Source organism: Corylus avellana, chromosome 4 (genome assembly GCF_965113065.1).
Source record: "Corylus avellana chromosome 4, dhCorAvel1.hap1.2, whole genome shotgun sequence".
Classification (NCBI taxonomy): Eukaryota; Viridiplantae; Streptophyta; class Magnoliopsida; order Fagales; family Betulaceae; genus Corylus; species Corylus avellana.
Window position 1 is genome coordinate 17702863 of NC_142493.1, and position 13758 is coordinate 17716620.

Sequence of the window (13758 nt, forward strand, 5' to 3'; positions counted from 1 at the left end):
GAGCGAGTGCTCATGTGGTCCCGAGGAGAGTGTTCGGCTAGTGAGGGTGGTTTTGAGATTTTTGCTTCTAAAAAGTCTCAAGGGTTTGGGTTTGGTTTATTTAAAAAAGGGCTTGTTTTAAGGCTTTGTTTTAAAGAAACATTAACAAGTTAAGTAAGAAATCTTAAACCTTTTAAAACAGGTGTTTTGTCGGGGTATTACAACTATGAATAGTAACTTCTCTGCCTGAATTTCATAACTTAATCTTCTCCAAGATCATATTGATCTTGAGCATCTTTCAAGAATGGTAACTTTACTTGGTTTGTAGAAGAGGAGAGTGATTGAAAGTAAGATAACAGACTCCAAACACACCTAGAGGGGGGAGGTGGAGGCGGTGAAATAGGTGTTTATCACAAAATATACGGAATTAAAAATATGAAGCAATAAGCAATCAATCACCAAAATATGTAAAGTAGTAAATCATGCAGACACAGATATTTTTGTAACGAAGAAAAAACCTTTTAGAAACCGTTCTAAAAGTAAAACCTCTCCTGGGCAACCGAACCCAGGAAATCACTATAAGAAAATATTGAAGAGATAACAGACACAGGGACACTTACAACCCTTTGCCTTGGTCCTGTAAGATCACCAAGCCTCCAGCTCATCTCCTACCTCACAATCTTCTTCAAGTGATTCTCATTTACTGGACCCTCCCGATAGACTTCTCCACAATTGATTACTGATGTGGTATTTTTGTGTCTAAAAATATCAATAATAAAAATAACCACTCGCAATAGTACGAATCCTGTAGGATAGGGCTATATTGAGGGTGTCGAACCTCAAGGACTACAGGGGTTTTATTATCAAATTTGAAAGATCAAGATTAACTTAATTAAAAAGAGAATTGATTTGATTTTCTTTAAAACTTAAAGTGCATGAAAATAAAAGAGATTTAAAATAAGAGAGAGTGTAAGGTATTGACTTCACCTCTATCCGCACAACAATGGCTAATCATAATTAATCCCAGAAATTCATTCTATGCATGTTATAAATAAACAAGAAACTACCTTATTAAAGAATAAACATAATCTATCTTCGGTTGGCACGGGTCGTCCACCTAACCATTAAGATGCGGTACGACCCGTCTTTTCTAGGTATAAATTATCAAATTCTTTAACAGTATACATATAATCAATGAATAAGTATAACTCATCTTCGGTTAGCACGGATTGTCTACCTAAATTACACTAAACTAGAGTGTAGTACAATCCGTCTTCCCTAGACATGGCCTATCAAATCCTATTGATCATATGTCAATTAAACCCATTGTATAACCATCATTCTCATAATCATAGAAAACAAGAATGATTTGAGATCAATAAAAGTAAAATACTTTCTAAGACAAAAGAAGAATTTCACAAATAATGATTTTGGAATTTAAGAACAATTGCATTTAATACGAAGAACAGAAATCAATTGTAGCAATCCTCATAGTTATACAATCCACATGCATAAATTGAAAATCTAGAAGTTAAATACAATCAAACCATTGTGCTTGGATAGGGTTACATCAACACCCCACGAAGGGGTTTAGCCGCTCATAATCTTCTAAGCTCCAAAGACAATTTTCTGATTTCTAGCTCTAGGAAGCGGTGTGTCTCTTTTCTCAATGCTTAGAGGCCTATTTATAGGGCTTAGGAGAGTCCTAGAAGCCCTAGTAATCCTAGAAATTTTGGAGATTTAAGTCCAAGTCCAATTAGGATAAAGAAAACCTAAGTCCAAATCGGAATAGGATTCGCCCAGAATTGCGTTCCTATCTTGCGGGGAGATTTTGGCATTGCGGAACTCCGAATTAGGAAAATGCTATTTCACAATGATTTGTAGCAATTTGAGTTATCTTTCCAGTTTTGCTTGAATCATCTCAATCGGATATTTGAGCTGAAAGTTATGGCAAAAATACCGAGATGTATGCAGAATCCAAATTTGAATCCAATCCGATTTTGACTCTAATTTGAGAAATTCCGAATTAATCCCTTCCTTTATTTGATTAAATTTAACCACAACATATAGGTTATCTGTTATGAGTGGCTAAGCTTAATCATCTCAAAGTGTGCTTTTAAGCCCAAAATCAATGAAATTAATTGCATTTTTATTTATAACCTGAAAACACAAAAACAACACAAAATCAAACAAATAACAACGCTAAGGAATTAACATATGCAAATTAAGGGGCTTGAATGTGCAACATTCGGCGCTTATCACACCCCCAAACTTACATATTGCTAGTTCCTTAGCAATACAAAACAGAAAATAAACTGAAAAACAAAAAGATAAATCCATCTTTCGTGGGATATACGATTGCATTTAGCGTATGCAACAAGCCTTTTAAACCCCTAGGAATTCCCTAGTGGACGAGTGAAGTCTCGTGAGGGTTTTCTAGGAATGTTACCCACAAACATTGATGTCATTATGTCATTCAAAAGGATAAAGCATCACAAAAATAATGGTTCTCATTCATTAGCAAGCTTAAAATTATAAACTCCATCTTCAAAATTTCAAGGAGTTACAAGTCAAATCACTTACCAATGGCAGATTGAGATACACAAATTTCAATTAGTGCAAAGTGAACTAACACATAATCATGAGGCTTCAAAATAATTCCATTATGAATGAATCAACATCTCAGAATTTATTGGACTTCATATCAAGTGAAACAACCAGGGAATACATTTTTTTTTTTTTTTTTTGTAGGCTTTGCAATGCTTAGCTCCCTTAAGCTTTCTAGTTGACCCATGTATCGAGTGTTAGGCCAATGTCTCCCAAACCAAATGGCTTTAGGGCACTAGGTGTAAAGACACCCCTAAGGACTTACTAACTCGAGTCAAAAAGGCTACGAAGCTAAGCTAGCCATTTTATTAATCAACCTAAAAATTTCACTTTTTGATGCGAACACTCACTGCTTAATGAGGCAAGAGGTCCGGTTACTCAGCGAAAACTTCAAACTTGATTTTTTTTTTTTTTTAATAGCATGCCAAAGTTATTCACCCAATATATCACCCAACATAATTCAAGATATTGAAAACAAACATAATTAGTCTCAAAATTCATACCTCACAGACATGTGCTAGTGTGCTCAAGATAGATTTAAATTGAAACAAGAAGCATCTCATGTTGCCAAAAGTAAGTAATAAGACTCAAAATCCCTAAGTCATATGATCATGTGTTCACAACTTAAAGCCTACCAATGAATTTCAAACCAAAATCAAAGCTCAACCATATGCTTAAGAATGACATAACAATAATAATGGACTGTGTTTTGTTTTTCCATACCCCCCAACTTGAATCATACATTGTCCCCAATGTATGTATAGAATTAAAGAATAAGATCAAGAGTACAAAAATACCTGAATGAGTAGATGTGGGCATATCATACCCCCAAACTTGAATGCAAAAACACATGTCCTAAAAATAAAGTGATACTCCAACCAAGTACCAATCAAGTGCACAGATTGTTGTAAAAAGATAAACAAAGAATGAAGCAACAATGGATAAAATAAACCTGGATGGAGATCATATGCCCTGGTGGAGTGAAGAGTCAAGCGCACAGGGCCTGCGCTTGATCCTATGAGGTATTTCTCAATGTAAGTCCGAGTCCCGAAGGATCTTACCTCAATCCTTCAGAAGTCCAATCAAGCTCTTCCATCCCTTCTTCTTTATGATCATGTAGCACTCCACAAGGAAGAGGATTCTTCTTAACATCCCGAAATTGCTTCTCCCAGCTAATAGGTCTTGATGCTCCCCATGACGATGTTCAGGGTGTTTGTCCCGAACTGGTTCCATGATCAACCTCTTGTCTCTATGGGAGTTCTCAAAAACTGGGGTAGCTAGGGAATTTGCCAAAAAAATTTCTACCCCAATGAAATCCACTTCAGCAACCTTTGGATGAAATATGTCCCATGTGGGGTTGTCATCAGGTGGTGGAATACTTGAAGTGAGAGGCATAGGCTCCGGTGGGTTTCTCCATGATGGGGCTCCATATGGAGGATCAGGAGGTGGGTCTTCAATAGTTTCTACAATGTCATCCAAAAAGAAACATGCATTCTGATCAGGCACATTCTGGAAGGCATTGAAGATGTTCAATCTGATCTTCATATTCCCAAAAGAGATCTTCATTACTCCGGTCAAGCAATTGATGCATGCATTGGCAGTGGCGAGGAAAGGACGCCCAAGGATGACAGGAATTTGTTTATCTGGATTTGGGACCGGTTCTGTGTCCAAAACTATAAAGTCAACTGGATAGTAGAACTTGTCCACCTTGATAATGACATCTTCCACAATCCCGCGGGGTTTCTTGATTGAGCGGTCAGCCAATTGCAAGACAGTACTTGTCGGTTTCAATTCCCCTAGGCCCAGTTTCTGATATACCGAGTATGGAAGCAATATAACACCAGCTCCTAAGTCGAGGAGAGCTCTCTCAATCTCAGTGTTTCCGATGACGCATGAAATTGTAGGCGCTCCAGGGTCTTTGAACTTTGGAGGAGTGTTATGCTGAATCAGAGAGCTTACTTGCTCGGTGAGAATGATCTTCTTGGGAATGTGCTTCTGATTTTTCCTTTTTTGAGTGCACAAGTCCTTGAGAAATTTTGCATAGGCTGGAATTTGCTTGATGGCCTCAAGGAGTGGGATGTTGATTTGAACCTGCTTGAAGGTTTCCATCATGTCTTGTATCTTCTCTCCTTGTTTCCCAAAGTGGGAGGGTGCCTTAAGCCGCTCTGGGAATGGGACCTTAAGCTCATATGGTACCTCAGGAGTGGGGGCAGATGATGAAGATGCCTCAATGCTTACTTGTATACCCTTGTGATGTGGTGTTTTTGTGACAAAAAATATCAATAATAAAATTACCACTCGCAATAGAACGAATCCCGTAGGATAGGGCTATATTGAGGGTGTCGAACCTCAAGGACTGCAGGGGTTTAATTATCAAAATTAAAAGATCAAAATTAACTTAATTAAAAGAGAGTGAATTGGTTGTGAGAATTTAAAGTGCATAAAATAAACGGAAATAAAAGGGAGTAAATCTATGAAAGAGAGAGTAGGGTATTGACTTCACCACGATCCGCACATCAATAGTTAACCATAATTAACTCTAGTAATTCATTCTATGCATGTTATAATTTTAACAAGAAAATAATCTCATACAATCAATGGAATAGCATAACCCAAATCGGAATAGGATTCGCCCAAAATTGCGTTCCTATCTTGCGGGGCGATTTTGGCAATGTGCCACTCCGAATTAGGAAAATGATATTTCACAATAATTTGTAGACATTTGAGTTAGCTTTTCAGTGACGCTTGAATCACCTCAATCGGATATTTTAGCTGAAGGTTATGGTCAAAATACTGAGATGTATGCAGAATCCAAAATTGAATCCAATCCGATTTTCACTCCAATTTGACAAATTCCGAATTAATCCCTTCCTTTATTTGATTAAACTTAACCACAACATATAAGTCCTCTGTTATGATTGGCTACGCTTAATCATCTCAACCTGTGCTTTTAAGCCCAAAATCAATGGAATTAATTGCATCTTTATTTATAACCTGAAAACACAAAAACAAAACAAAAATCAAACAAATAACAATGCTAAGGAATTAACATATGCAAATTAAGGGGCTTGAATGTGTAACATTCGGCGCTTATCACACCCCCCAACTTACATATTGCTAGTCCCTTAGCAATATATAACAGAAAATAAACTGAAAAACAAAAAAGATAAGTCCAGCTTTCGTGGGACGTACGGTTGCATTTAGCATATGCAACAAGCCTTTTAAACCCCTAGGAGTTCCCTAGAGGACTCGTGAAGTCTCGTGAGGGTTTTCCAGGAATGATACCCACAAACATTTTCTAACCATGTAATTTCTAAGAATGCAATCTCATGACCATCATGGTTTTCAGTCATTAGCAGGCTTAATAAAACAAACACTATCTTCACAATTTCAGGCAATCACAACTTAGCTCCAATCATGGCAATTATGAGATATTACAAAATTCAATTAGTGTATGTGAACTCAACACATAATCAAGGGATTTCAAAACTAATCTCAATCATGCATGGATCAATACTCAAAATTTATTGGACTCCCCATCGGACAAACAACCAAGGCAACTTTTTGTTTTTTTTTTTTTTTTTTTTTTGTTTTTTTTGTTTTTTTTTTTTTTACTTAGCTCCCTTAAGCTTTCTGATTGACCCATTTAGTGTTAGGCCAATGACTCCCAAACCAGATGGTTTTAGGGCATTAGGTGTAAAAACACCCCTAAGGACTTACTAACTCGGGTCAAAAAGGCTACAAAGCTAAGCTACCAACCAATCCAAACTTTTCACTTTTTGACGCGAACACTCACTGCTTAGTGAGGCAAGAGGTCCAGTTACTTGGTGGAAAGTTTAAAATGATCATTTTTATTTATTTATTTATTTATTTTTATTTTATTATTATTATTTTTTTATACTATATGCCAAAGTTGTTTTCCCAATAAGTTACCCAACTACATTCCGAATATTAAAACCAAACATTCTTGATTCCAGATTTTATACCCCACAGACTATATGCAAGTGTGCTTGTGAAAATTAAATTGAAACAAGTAATATTTCAAGCTGCCAATGAGAGTAACCCAGTTTTAATTTCTTAATCACGTGATCATGTGTTCGTCATATTAAGCCCATCAATGAATTTCAAACCACAATAGGAAAATCAATTGCATGCTCAGAACTATCATGTATATGCCCACACCCCCCAACTTAAAGTGCACAATGTCCTCAGTGTGTGGAAAATAACAATAAAACAATGCAGGGGAAAAAGAAACACCAAACCTGTTACTGTGGCGCAGAAGACGATGCCCCTGGAGCAAGTGGCAGCCGAGCTACAATGGCACGCAACAGTTCTTGCTGCGCTGCAAATTGTTCCTCTGCCTGGCGCCTTTCTTCCCTCTCTGGTTTGCAAGCTCAGCGCGGAGGTCTTGCAATTCTTTATGTAAGGACTCATATTGTGACATGGTCAGAGTGACTGTAGCTGGTGCTCCCATGCTATCGACCGGCGCTACTAGAGGTGGCTCAATGGTTGGGCTTCGTTGAGGCAATTGCTCGAACACTTGGTGTGCACCACAAAATTGAGGTGGTGAAGAACCACCTTACTAGGCTCCCCAACCCCTTGTAAACAACGAAAAAACCAACACAGAGCAGTACGTGGACCCACGGACTACTGATTTCTACAAAAAAAAAATGGAGAAAACTGGGGCGGTGGGGTATTGGGAATTATGGGAAATGGGGGTGGTTAAAGTGGTCGGAGAGGGGGAACGTGGGGGAGAAAGAGGGGATTTCGTGACCTAAAAAGGTCACGTGAGGTCTCTGGACGAGTGCACTCGAGCGGCACTAGTGTGCGCACGATCGCACTCGTGCAGAGGATGGAGTGGAGTGCAGGGGTACGCTCGAGCGGCACTGAAGGTGCGCGTGAGCGTACGCGTGCATGTGTGTGCTTGGTTGAGAGCGGCTGCGCTCGATCCCACGCAGGGTGGGCTCGAGCGCAGGCCCGTGTACTGGGATCGCGTGCACAGTGGGTGCGCTCAAGCCCAGGGTGTCAGTGCCTTAATCACAAAGATAGACGGGATCCGTCAAATCGACGGATTCCACGTCTGTACCTGGCTCGAGGTTCTGGATGCAAGGCTTCAACCTTTGACCATTGACGTTGAATAGAGTGCCATCCTTTGGGTCCCGCAATTCAACGGCTCCATGGGGTGACACTGAGGTGACTATGAAGGGGCCGTCCCATCTTGAACGGAGCTTCCCAGGGGAAAGCCGGAGTCTGGAATTGAAGAGCCATACTTTCTGATCCCGAACAAATTGCTTGGGCAAGATATGTTTGTCATGAAAGGCCTTAGTCCGCTCCTTATAAAGGCAAGCACTATCATAGGCATCTAGCCGCAGCTCCTCCAATTCTGTCAACTGAAGTTTCCGGTGCGGATCGGCAGCTTGCATGTCGAAATTGAATTGCTTGATGGCCCACATAGCCTTGTGTTCTAATTCCACAGGGAGGTGACACGCCTTGCCTTAAACCAGCCGATAGGGAGACATTCCAATGGGGGTTTTGTAAGCTGTGCGGTAGGCCCATAATGGATCATTGAGGCGCAAGGACCAATCCTTGCGGTCCGGCCTAACCGTTTTCTCCAGAATATGCTTAATCTCCCGGTTAGACACTTCCACTTGGCCACTTGTTTGAGGATGGTAAGGAGTGGCGACCTTATGTGTGACAGAATACTTGAGAAGCCAGGCCTTGAAAACCGGTTGCAAAAGTGTCTACCTCCATCACTGATGATAGCCCGAGGGGTACCAAATCTGCTAAAAATGTTGACTTGGAGGAACTTCACTACAACCTTGTGATCATTGGTTTTTATGGCGATAGCTTCGACCCACTTAGAGACATAATCCACTCCTACCAAAATATACTCATGTCCACAAGATGGTGGGAAGGGTCCCATGAAGTCGATACCCCAGACATAAAAAATCTCGACAATAAGGATGGGGTTCAATGGCATCATGTCCCTCTGAGACAGAGCTCCTAGGCGCTGACATCTCTCGCAAGCTCGGCAGAAGTCATAGGCATCTTTGAACAAGGTGGGCCATGTGAATCCGCATTGTAGAACCTTGGCTGCTGTCTTCTTGGCACTGAAATGTCCCCCACAAGCTAGAGAATGACAAAAGGTAAGAATGCTGGAAAATTCACTCTCAGGAACACATCGTCGGATGATCTGGTCAACACAATACTTGAACAACTCTGGATCTTCCCAATAATAGAATCGGACTTGCTTGAAGAAGCGGTCCTTATCTTGCTTAGATCACTGAGAGGGAATCCGACCTGTTGCTAGATAATTGATAATATCAACATACCACGGCGGATTTCTCGGGGTGATTTCTAAGAGTTGCTCATCTGGGAACGAGTCATGAACTGGAACCGGCTGGGGTGTCGCAAATGAAATCCGTGACAAATGGTCAGCAACAACATTTTCAGTACCCTTCTTGTCCCCAATCTGAATGTCAAACTCTTGTAGAAGTAGAATCCAGCGGATCAACCGAGGCTTTGTTTCCTTCTTGGCCAGCAGGTGTCGTAGAGCAGCATGATCAGAAAAAAATTATAACCTTTGATCCCAGAAGATATGAGCGGAATTTATCCAGAGCAAATACCACAGCTAGCAATTCTTTCTCAGTGGTTGTATAATTGACTTGAGCATCTATCAACGTCTTGCTAGCATAATAAATGACATGAGGAAGCTTGCCTACCCGTTGTCCCAAAACTGCACCCACAGCATAATCAGATGCATCACACATGATCTCAAAGGGCAATGACCAGTTAGGCGGCTGCATGATGGGAGCAGAGGATAATAGGGACAGGAGCTGCTTGAATGCCTGGTGACAGGCTTCATCAAAGTGAAAAGGGGTGTCCTTAGCAAGCAAGTAACATAAGGGCCTTGAAATTTTGCTGAAATCTTTGATGAAACGACGATAGAAGCCGGCGTGCCCTAGGAAAGAACGGATCTGCTTCACTGAAGTGTTTGGTGGTAAATTTTTAATGAGCTCAACTTTGGCCCGGTCCACCTCAATACCTCGTTTGGACACTATATGGCCCAAAACTATACCTTCCTGGACCATGAAGTGGCTTTTCTCCCAGCTCAAAATCAGGTTAGTTTCTTTGCAACGTTGAAGCACAAGTGACAGATTATGGAGGCATTTATCAAAAGAAGATCCAAAAACAGAAAAGTCATCCATAAATACCTCCAAAAATGTTTCCACCATGTCGGAGAATATAGACATCATACATCTCTGGAATGTGGCAGGTGCATTGCATAGGCCGAAGGGCATGCATCGGTAAGCAAAGGTGCCGAATGGACATGTGAACGTCGTCTTCTCTTGGTCTTGGGGATCAACTCCTACCTGATTATACCCGGAATAGCCATCTAAGAAGCAATAGTAGCTCTGGCCAGCAAGACACTCCAAAATTTGATCAATGAATGGGAGCGGGAAGTGATCCTTTCGGGTATGAGAATTGAGCTTCCGGTAGTCAATGCAGACATGCCACCCCGTGGTTGTGCGCTGTGGCACCAATTCGCCAGCAGAATTCTCAACAACGGTGATGCCTGATTTCTTTGGAACCACTTGAGTGAGGCTCACCCATTTGCTATCTGAGATGGGGTAGATGATGCTTGCATCAAGTAACTTGATGACCTCTTTCATTACTACCTCCTTCATGTTGGGATTCAACCGGCGCTGTGCCTGACGGGAGGGTCGAGCATCTTCTTCCAAATGGATCCGGTGCATACAGATGGAGGGGTCAATGCCTTTCAAATCTGCCACGGTCCAACCAATAGCCTCTTTATATTCTTTTAACACTGCGAGCAGACTGTCTTCTTGGTCTTTTTGTAAGTCGGAAGCAATGATGACCGGCAGGGTGTTGTTGGACCCCAGAAATGCGTATTTGAGCTTTTCTGGCAGGGGCTTCAACTCAAGCTTTGGTGGAGACAGTAGGGATGGAACAGGAGGAGTGCTTGATGTCACAGGTAGGGGCTCCTTTACTACTCTCCATGGATGGAAATCTGCACTGGCGGCTGTTTCTAACAATTCATGGACCTCTTGAATATACTGGTCGGTGTTGAATTCTTCAAAGTTGAAATAATTCAGGCAAGCTTCTACTGGGTCCTTTGTCAGGAGACTGGGTAGTGAGTCTTCTATATATTCTTCAATGCTGTCCAAAAAGAAACACTCATTCTGATCAAGAGCATGCTGAAACGCAGTAAAGATATTCAACCGAACTTTCATATTGCCAAATGAGATTTCCATGACTCCAGTTCGACAGTTGATGCATGCATTTGCTGTGGCTAAGAATGGACGCCCAAGGATGACAGGAACCAGCTTCTCAGGATTGGGCACAGGCTCGGTATCCAGCACGATAAAGTCGACTGGGAAGAAAAATTTATCCACTTGGATGATCACATCTTCTACAATCCCTCTAGGCTTCTTGATTGACCGATCAGCTAGTTGCAGAATCACTATGGTGGGCTTCAGCTCCCCAAGGCCCAACTGCTGATATACTGAATAGGGAAGTAAATTCACTCCAGCTCCCAAATCTAAGAGTGCGTTATCAATCTCTCTTTTTCCGATGATGCATGAAATTGTAGGAGCCCCGGGGTCCTTGAACTTTGGAGGGGTGTTGTGTTTAATCAGAGAACTTACTTGCTCAGTCAAAAGAACTTTCTTGGGGATGTGGTTTCTGGTCTTCCGCTTTTGAGTACACAAGTCCTTGAGGAACTTGGCATAGGCAGGTACTTGTGCAATGGCATCAAGAAGGGGAAGATTGATCTTTACCTATTTGAACATCTCCATCATTCCTTGTATTTTCTCGCCTTGTTTCCCAAAGTGAGAAGGTGCCTTGAGATGTTCTGGGAAGGGGGCTGGTGCTCATAGGGGATCTCTGGAGTGGAAGCTGCTGATGACGAAGCCTCATTGCTTACTGCTTGCTTTTATCATTCTGCAAATTCTGTGCAACCTCCTTGTGTTCATCTTTCTTCTCCTCCACATGATTGTCAACTATTTTGCCGCTTCTTAAGGTAGTGATGGCTTGAACTTGCTGATGGTATGAAGTGCCCTCATCGACCATATAGTGCCCCTTAGGGTTTACCACTGGCTGACTTGGAAGCTTTCCTTCATCTCTTCTGTTGATGGTGTTGGCAAGTTGTCCAACTTGAGCTTCTAGCTTGGCAATGGATTGAGAATGTGAGTTGACTATTTCCTCTTGAGATTTAATTGACTGCTTGATCTCGCTGGTCAGCTCAGTTACTGCTTTTACAATCCGATCCTCAAAATTAGACTCTGAGGGAGCTTGGTAGTGCTGCTGTGGAGGCCGGTAAGTGGACTGAGGTTGGTAGGGCTGCCTGTTGGATTGAGAATGATTGTGTGGCCCTGAGGATGAGTTGCTTGAATTCTTCCATGAGAAATTTGGATGATTTCGCCACCCGGGGTTATAGGTATTGGAGTACGGATCATTACCCGGTCTGAAGAAAGCTACATTAACCTGCTCATTAGAAATGTCAGTATAATTTCCAGTAACAGGACAGTTATTGACATGATGCATAGGACTGGAACAGAATGAACATGCTTCAGTGTGTGTGTGAGCAGTATTAGGAGCAAAACCAGCAGTCAACAGAACTTGATCCAACTTCTTGGTGATAGCCTCGACTACTTGGTTGGCCATGTTTGGAGAATGGCCGGCTTCATACAAACTCTCCGTCTTGGGTGCCTTAGGTGCTGGTGCCCTTCGTCTTGCGGAAACCTGCTGAAGAGAATTGTTACTTAAGTTTTCAAACATAGACCATGCTTCATCTTCACTTTTCAACATGAATGTCCCCCCACAGGATGCATCTACCATTTTTCTATTGGACTCAGTCAGGCCATCATAAAAACACTGCACTAGCTGCCATTTTGGGACAGCGTGGTGTGGACATGATCTAAGCAAGGTCTGCAACCTATCCCAAGTCTCATGAAAATCCTCTCCCTCGTACTGGGAGAATGTAGTGATGGCTCTCCTAGTATCATTGGTCATGCCTATGGGAAAGTACTTCTTAAGAAATTCTTGTTGCAATTGCGCCCAAGAAGTGATAGAATTGGGTGTTAAGGACTGGAACCAATGTTTGGCTTTTTCCTTGAGGGAGAAAGAAAAAAGACGCATCCTTAGGGCATCCTCAGTGAATCCATTCATTTTAGTGGTCTCGCAGATTGATTCGAAATCACCGAGGAATTCATAAGGATTTTCAGTGCTAAGCCCTAAAAAGGCGGGTAAACTGCGTATAGTGCTAGGCTTAATTTCATCATGGGTTGCCGAAATTTCCGGCAACCGAAGACATGTGGGAGTAGTGTAAGTGGTAGGAAGATAATGATCTTGCAATGCTACGTGGTTACTGTCCCCCATGGTCTCAGTGGAACGCTCTTCTAGCAAATTAGAGTTCTTTTGGGATCTAATTCGTCTAAGAGTGCGTTCAATTTCAAGGTCGCAAGAAATTAATGGAAAAGATAAAGAACGACGACCTAGCATAAACTAAACAGAAATTTAAAAGAAAACAAAAAAAAAAATTAAGCTAAAATAGAAAACAAACAAGCTCACAAACGGCCTTAGTGTGCACTTAGGGTCTGGATGCAGAATGCCGCAAGTGCGCTCGATTGCACGGTAGGGTGTGTTCGATCGCAGTCATAGAGAAGGCAGCTTACGGACCTGTTTTCAGTTTCTGAAAAAGAATAAAATCAACGCAAAACAGAATTAAAATTTAGCAACTTAAAACAGGAAAATAATTTATTAAGCTAAAGTTAATCTCTAAAATTTGACAATAAAACCGTTAAGCAGTCCCCGACAACGGCGCCAAAAATTGATGTGGTGTTTTTGTGACCAAAAATATCAATAATAAAATTACCACTCGCAATAGAACGAATCCCGTAGGATAGGGCTATATTGAGGCTGTTGAACCTCAAGGACTGCAGGGGTTTAATTATCAAAATTAAAAGATCAAAATTAACTTAATTAAAAGAGAGTGAATTGGTTGTGAGAATTTAAAGTGCATAAAATAAACGGAAATAAAAGGGAGTAAATCTATGAAAGAGAGAGCAGGGTATTGACTTCACCACGATCCGCACATCAATAGTTAACCATAATTAACTCTAGTAATTCATTCTATGCATGTTATAATTT

The 13758-nt window shown here is 41.2% G+C and overlaps 3 protein-coding genes across 3 annotated transcripts; all 3 read right to left on the bottom strand.

The window, feature by feature from the left end:
* Positions 1–3203: 3203 nt before the first annotated feature.
* LOC148586389 (uncharacterized) lies at positions 3204–4698 on the bottom strand. The gene is made up of 2 exons (XM_088515604.1): positions 3966–4698; positions 3204–3217 (listed from the first exon to the last, which is right to left on the bottom strand). Exons 1-2 carry the CDS (start codon positions 4696–4698, stop codon positions 3204–3206), a joined length of 747 nt encoding a protein of 248 aa, XP_088371730.1.
* Positions 4699–7619: 2921 nt separating this feature from the next.
* Positions 7620–8039, bottom strand: LOC148586390 (uncharacterized). The gene has a single exon (XM_088515605.1). The coding sequence runs from the start codon at positions 8037–8039 to the stop codon at positions 7620–7622; it is 420 nt and encodes a 139-aa protein (XP_088371731.1).
* Positions 8040–8866: 827 nt separating this feature from the next.
* Positions 8867–12273, bottom strand: LOC132187886 (uncharacterized). Its single transcript, XM_088515606.1, has 4 exons — positions 12094–12273; positions 11025–11387; positions 9801–10805; positions 8867–9058 (listed from the first exon to the last, which is right to left on the bottom strand). Exons 1-4 carry the CDS (start codon positions 12271–12273, stop codon positions 8867–8869), a joined length of 1740 nt encoding a protein of 579 aa, XP_088371732.1.
* Between the last annotated feature and the right edge of the window lie 1485 nt (positions 12274–13758).

Bases quoted from the DNA above. Each gene is read 5' to 3' on its own strand.
- LOC132187886 (XM_088515606.1), bottom strand. From the start codon at position 12,273: ATGGCCAACCAAGTAGTCGAGGCTATCACCAAGAAGTTGGATCAAGTT. The intron at 11,388-12,093 runs GTTAATGTAGCT...ATGTTCAAATAG, and splicing joins CTGACATTTCTAATGAGCAG to GTAAAGATCAATCTTCCCCT. The intron at 10,806-11,024 runs GTAGAAGATGTG...ACTGCGTTTCAG, and splicing joins TCAAGAAGCCTAGAGGGATT to CATGCTCTTGATCAGAATGA.
- LOC148586390 (XM_088515605.1), bottom strand. From the start codon at position 8,039: ATGTGGGCCATCAAGCAATTCAATTTCGACATGCAAGCTGCCGATCCG.
- LOC148586389 (XM_088515604.1), bottom strand. From the start codon at position 4,698: ATGATGGAAACCTTCAAGCAGGTTCAAATCAACATCCCACTCCTTGAG.